General features: G+C 38.6%; 1 protein-coding gene across 1 annotated transcript; it reads right to left on the bottom strand.

The window, feature by feature from the left end:
• Positions 1 to 204: 204 nt before the first annotated feature.
• LOC101974466 (olfactory receptor 6C76) lies at positions 205 to 1,140 on the bottom strand. Its single transcript, XM_005342442.2, has one exon. It carries the CDS (start codon positions 1,138 to 1,140, stop codon positions 205 to 207), a length of 936 nt encoding a protein of 311 aa, XP_005342499.2.
• Positions 1,141 to 7,033: the final 5,893 nt, after the last annotated feature.

The raw sequence follows: 7,033 nt of genomic DNA, 5'->3' as shown, positions 1-7,033 counted from the left end.
GTGACATTAACACATGCTGAGGATTTGCAGCACACATAAATGTAAAATGGTGGCTGTGCCAATGAAGATCAAAATGAGAAACCTGAGGAACAAAACATTCTGGAAAAAGAAGTTGATTTTGAAGACAATGGACAAATGGAAGAATACTAGTACTGCATTAGATATCAGGTTCTATTTATACTCAGGCACTACATTTCTTTATCATTAAAATTTACTTGACCAGCATTTTGTGAGAAAGTTCTTAAAAGATTGTTTTACCTGCTGGTTCCTTAAGGAGTAAATAAAGGGATTTAACATTGGGGCAACAGAGGTATTGAGCACAGCTATGCCCTTGGTCAATGCTTCTCCTTCTTTGGCTGAAGTTTTGACATATATGAAAATGCAGCTTCCATAAGAAATGGAGACAACAATCATGTGTGAGGAGCAAGTGGAAAAGGCCTTTTTCCTTTGCTCAGCAGAGGGGATCCTCAGAATTGTCTTAATAATGAACGCATAGGACAGAATCACTAATGTTAAGGTTGTAATGAGAGTTAATATGGCCAGGATAAATGCCAAGAGCTCTAGGAAGGATGTGTCTGTGCAGGAGATCAGGAGCAAAGGAGAGGTGTCACAGGTGAAGTGATCAATGATGTTGGAGTCACAGAAATCCAGTTGTAGTCCCATGATCACAGGTGGAAAGATGATGAGAAAGCCGGCCAGCCAAGAACCAAGGACAAGCAGGGTGCAGATCCTGCTGTTCATTATTGTTGTGTAATGCAGGGGCTTGCAGATAGCCACATAACGATCATAGGACATCACAGTCAAAAGGAAAAATTCTGTTGCACCAAGCAATATGAAGAAAAACACCTGGGTCATGCAAGAATTATAGGAAATGGTCTTATCCCCTGTTATGATGCTGACCAGGTATCTAGGAATAGTAACTGTGGTGAATGAGATTTCTAGGAAAGAGAAATTCCTGAGGAAGAAATACATGGGTGATTTTAGGTGCAAGTCTACCAGAGTGAGGGTGATGATTGTTAAGTTTCCAGTAATGCTCAGTATGTAGGTAAAAAGTAGAAAGAGAAAAATGAAAAGATTGAGCTTTGGGTCATCTGTTAATCCCAGAAGAATGAATTCAGTTGCAGATGTATGATTTTTCATTTCCTATTGTTCCTTTCTTCCAGGTCTAAAGATGAAAATCAAAACCAACTCTTTAATAAGTTTAGGAAAGACTTTTCATCACTTTTGATGAGTCAGAAAACGTAAAAGGCCTGTAAAGAAACAATAAATTAACCATCAAGATACACTAAATTTGGGGACTGAGGTTGTAGCTCAGTGGTAGAGCACTGGGTTGGATTATCAACACCACACAAACATAAATAAACAAAGGTACTGTGTTCATCCACAACCAAAAAAAAAAAAATTGAAAAAGAAGATGCATAAATTTAGAAAGTATACATAAACCACAACCAAATAATCTATGTCTGTTGCCTGCAGTGTACATCTTCATCCATTTAATATCAAGGTAGTCTCTTTATAGGTTTAATAACTGCATCTGCATAAGAAAATTATGTTGTCAAAGGTGCACTACTTTCCTTTAAATATCTGACCATGTGTGTGTAAACACTAAGTAAAACATCTTAAAATATAAAATATTTGTTGTTAAAATACTGTTCCAATGAGCACATGTTCTGAATTTCTGAACATGAAAACTTTGGAAGTGTGTTTCTTAATTTTCCATGATACTCAGTATCATTCTTACTGGCATGGAGAATTAATAATTTCACAAATGAATCACAACAAGGAAAAGTATTATTTACATAATAATAGGAAGAAAACTCAGAAGCTGGGGATGTGACTCAAGCTGTAAGGCGCTCCCCTAGCATGTGTGGGGCGCTGGGTTCCATCCTCAGCACCACATAAAAATAAAATAAAGATGTTGTGTCCTACAAAAACTGAAAAATACATATTAAAAAATTCTCTCTCTCCTCTCTTTAAAATAAAAAGAAGCAAACTCAGAATTTTACAATGTATTAAAATTTTTCCTTTTGAATGCAATAATAATTTATCACTGTATAGATGAGTTTCTGAGGGCCAAAGTTAAGTGATGTAGGTTATACAATGATTAGAAAGGAGAAAAAAAATAAATGAAGCAAGAAATTTAAAAATTCACTTACATTGAGATAATCCCACATGGTAGCAGTTTAATGCTGAAACCCAAATGCTAGGTTACTTTTCCTTGAGTGACAATGTTGGATGCTCTGCTTTCAGATCTTTATATTCACTTCTCAATCTGTGCCTACCTCTGATTTTCTTGCATAATGACAAACTTATGTAGCATACTGGTGGAATTTGGGCTGATGATGTTTGCTATATACAGTGAACCTGCTTGTAGGAATGCTCCACTAAAAACATATTGCTAACATCACAGAGGCCCCAATGGGATTGGGACATGGCCTCAAGTACTGGCAGAAGATCCTATAACCAGACCTGAGCAACCAATCCAAGAAGTTCTGCTGTTTATAGTCTAGGAAGGAGCTTGTGAACTCTTGAGAAATCTGGTATTCTGGGCAGTGGCAGAAGCTCTAAGGGCAGTCCTAAGTAATCAATTCATGTTAAGTCTGAAAGTGAGTACCTCAGGTAGCTTTTCAAAATTGTCATTGAGTAAAAGTGTATCAACTTATTATTTACGAGTAGAAGTATGAGTTTGGAATTGGAGATGGCAGTAGAAAAATGGACAGTTTAGAACTGGTTACAGGGAAGGATTTCAGAGCCAGAGATCATGCTTTCATGGAATGTAGAAAAGCTGGGGATGTGGCTCAAGTGGTAGCACACTCACCTGGCATGCGTGTGGCCCGGATTTGATCCTCAGCACCACACACAAAGATATTGTGCCCGCCAAAAACTTAAACAAAATTAAAATTCTCTCTCTCTCTCTCTCTCTCTCTCTCTCTCTCTCTCTCTCTCTCTCTCTCTCTCTCTCTCTCTCTCCCTTCTCTCTTTAAAAAAAAAGAAAAGCTATGAGAGAGAGAGAGAGAGAGAGATGGAAGAAAGGAAAGAAGGAAGGAAAGAATATAGGAAAGGATAAGGGGAGAGAGAAAAAGGGTGGTTGAGAAAGTAGGAAAGAAAACAATGAAATTCTTTAGGTATTTGGGGGAAATACAGATAAATAGACTTGATAAATGTGTATATTTTATTTTCAAATCAACTGAAATGAATTAAGAGAGGTTTCATTTCGTGAATGAGAATCAATGAGCAATAACAATGGAAAGGAGGTAAGCTATTATGCATATGAAATAAAATTGTTGAGATGATTAATAGTAAAGGAATATTCCAAGGTTGTATGATCCAAGACATATCTTGTGTCCCAAAATTTCTTTAAAATGAGCAAAGTCCTAACCTTAGATGCTAAGAAACCTGAAATACATTTTACTTGGCTCTCAGTAACTATGGTTTAAATAAAGATGGGCTGTATTTTTTATTGCTTTGCTCACCTTCCAGTTAGAAAACTTGGTTTTATAAATATTCTTTCTTAAATAAACAAGCCAATTTTATCTACTTTTCTCCCTCCTCCATACAGACACAGGGGATTCTTGTTGCAGAGAAGAATTAAACTGTCTCTGGGGAGCATGGCACTGATGACAGCACCCTAAAGAAAAGCTGAGTAATATTAATTAGGCACTTTTAGAAATTGTATTTTTTCCTCTATATTAAATAACAGAAAAGTGTACAATGCTAGCCACAACAAGGAAGAAATGACAGTCTTGACTTTCCTTGGACTTCATATTGTTCATATTCTTTTCTTTCAACCTGAAACAAATACCTGGCAAACAATATTTATTTATTTATTATAAATAAATAAAGATATTGTGATATAATACCACTTCATGGGAACATGTAAAAAAGCAGGAAATCGAAAGAGGAGAGGCCATAGAATATTGTTAGTTATGATTTCATTGCTCTGACCAATGAATAGGATAGGATATTTATTTTGGATGACTGTTTCATAGGTTCAGACCATGGATGGTTGGTTCCATTGCAGTTGGTCTGAGGTGCGATGGAGCATCATGGCATAAAGAAGCAGGGAGCTGACAACTTCATGGCAAACAAAAAGATCAATAGATCTATCTATCTATCTATCTGTCTATCTATCTATCTATCAATCATCCCCAGGCATTGAGGACAAAATATAAACTCCAAATTCATGCTTCCAATGACCCACTTTCTGTAACCACACCCCTCCTGTGTTTTTTAATTGCTTTTCTTTAGTTATACATAATACCAGGATTCACTTTGACATGTATGAAAGCATGGAATATAATTTGCTCTAATTCAATCCCCATTATATCCCCTTTCCCTCTTCTCCTCACTCCCCCTTTCCCTTTCCTCTACTGAGTTTTCTGCCATTTACTTATAGTTTTTGCATATATTATTGTCTTGTGGATATGCATAATGGTGAGATTCACTCTGGTACATTCCCTTATGTACATAAGAAAAATAGGTCAGTTTGTCCCACTCTTCTTCCCTTACCTGTTCTTCCTCTCTCTTCCTCAATTCCGTCTTCTAATTGATTTAACTTTCTTCTCTTGGGATGGAACCCCTCATTTTCTTTGCTTTTTCGTTTTCCCCTTATTTTGGACTGGTTTCTACATATCAGAGATAATATTTGACCTTTGACTTTCTGAGTCTGGCTCATTTTACTTAGCATGATTGTCTGTGTTGAGCTTCCACTGATCAGCAAATGGCATCATTTCATTCTTCTTTATGCCTGAGTAATATGCCAATGTATATGTATACCACATTTTCATTACCCATTCATCTGTTGAAGGGCATCCAGGTTGGTTCCACAGCTTGTTATTGTTAATTGTGGTGCTACAAACATTGTTTTCTCTGCATTTTTATATAATGCTGATTTTTATATTATTTTTTAAATATAGAAAATTTTCTATAGCATTATACAGGGGCTGAAAGGGGAAAAGAGAAAGACTGAGCAAATGAGAGGAAAAAAAAGAAAAAAGTGGGAAAGAATAATACACACCAAGTTGAAAAGCAGAAAAATACAGATGGGGTGGGATTGATGCAGTAATATAATAGATAATAGTAGGTAATGTTGGACAAAGACTAGGAGTAAGAGGAGCAAGAATAAACCAGAGATGAGAAAGCATAGAACAGTTCTAATTAATGCTTTAAATCATTAGAAAAAATACATGGAAATGTATTGAAGGTACAATGTCAGTTATTAGGGTAACAACTAACGCTCCAGACAGAGAGTAATATGTATTAATATATATGATTAAGTTGAAGTTAGTGTTATTTATACTAAACATGGCAACATGAAGAAAATTCTCAGTGAAAATGGCTTGAATTTTATTAGGATTTGGAACATTTAGAAGATGTCCATCATTCTTGGTTTTGGATCCCTCCAGAGGAGCGGGGTCATAGGAGACACTCCCTAAGTTGCTATGGATCTCCCACCAGCTGATTCTGGTTTGTTGGCTCAGGAACCTGTGACTGACTGACAGGTGGTGTCATGTCATGTCTGTTGGTTGTTTTTATGTGTTCAGAAGTTCAAGATGCTGGGCTCTGGGCTAGGGCTGTGATTGCCAAAAAGCATCCTGTACTTGTTCTCCTCTTCAGGATCCTTTTCAAGGTGTTGAAGGGCCTGATGGCAGTGTACAAGCAGAGGTCCCATGATGGTGGATTCTGTGTGGGTGATTTGTGGCTCAGAAGCATTTCCCCTAGCTGGCACACATCACTGGGGTACTGTCCTTAATACTGAGTAAAAAAATTCAGCTGATTCAACTGGGTTCTAGCTTCCACTGCCCAGGTTGTGAATGGCAGGCTTCACTTCCCCTGTTGACTGTAACTGAGGTAGCATCCAGTAGGTGTTCAAACAGTGCCTAAACACTCACCATCTCTGGCCATGGGTCAGTCTGGGTGCTGTTGTTCTCCACTGCATTGAACTCGGATGACTTTCCACCTTGCTTGACCTCTCAATGCCTATGCTCATAATCCAGACACCTGCACTTTAAGCTTCTTGGGGCTCAGGCTATTTCTCCTCTTGGCCTTCTGCTGACTGCTGCCATGGTCCAAAGACTGCCCTCTTTGCCACTGGATTTCCAGGCATTTTTCTTCTGGGATAGGCCTCATGCAGGCTGCTGCTGCCATCAGAAGATTAGTTCCTTCTTAGGGCTTGGGCAACTTCCTAGCCAGGCCTCCTGTGTAATGATCAGCCTGTGTAATGATCCTGACAGATTCTATTTCCTCTGTTTATGCTCAAACTGCTTTCTCCCCTGGATATGAGCTCTCACTTCCTGCACAGAGAATTCTAGGTGTCCACAGTTGTGGGTGCCTTCCTCTATGATTCCTGAGGAGGATGTGGGGAATACTGTAGTAGGCTTAAACTTCGTAGAGTGGGTCTTCTCTACACCATTCTCCTTGCTCTTGATGAAAGAGAAGGTATTCAGCTATTTTAGCTAGCAGTGATCCCTCAACAAGTTCTTTCTAGATATGCAGTTCCCTCTGGTTTAGTCTGTTGCTTACTGGAGGTGGCAAGATGCTGTATTAATTTAAAGGGTGTGTGTTCAGCTGTGGGATCCACAAAATGGCTGCAGAGCCCAACTCACCTTTCTCTTCAAGATTTGTTTAAATTGCCTGATCTGAGCCAGGGGAGGTGTTGCACTCCTGTAATCCCAGAGACTTGGGATGCTGAGGCAGGACCCTCAAGTTCAAAGGCAACATCTGCAATGTACTGAGGCCCTAACACCTTAGCAAGACCCTGCGGGGGATGTAGTTGCTCCTGTCAAGCTTATTTTGGTCTATTTGTGTTCCCAATAGTTGTCAAAGGGGTGAGATTTGTCCTTTTCTGCTCTCTTTCTCTTTCTGTTGTTCCCCTCTTCCCCATACTGGTCTGGGATTGTGTTAAAGAACTCTATTTTCTACTTCAGCAACCAATCTTCAGGTCTTTCCAGGTCTCAGACTTTGTAATATTGGGTCTTACAGGATTTATTCTGCAACCACCTATCAAACCAGCTGCCCCTTCACTGCCTCTTTT

The sequence above is a fragment of the Ictidomys tridecemlineatus genome, chromosome 6 (assembly GCF_052094955.1).
Source record: "Ictidomys tridecemlineatus isolate mIctTri1 chromosome 6, mIctTri1.hap1, whole genome shotgun sequence".
Lineage (NCBI taxonomy): Eukaryota > Metazoa > Chordata > Mammalia > Rodentia > Sciuridae > Ictidomys > Ictidomys tridecemlineatus.
The sequence above is the reverse complement of the archived record's forward strand: the minus strand, read 5'-3'. Positions and strand labels throughout refer to the sequence as shown.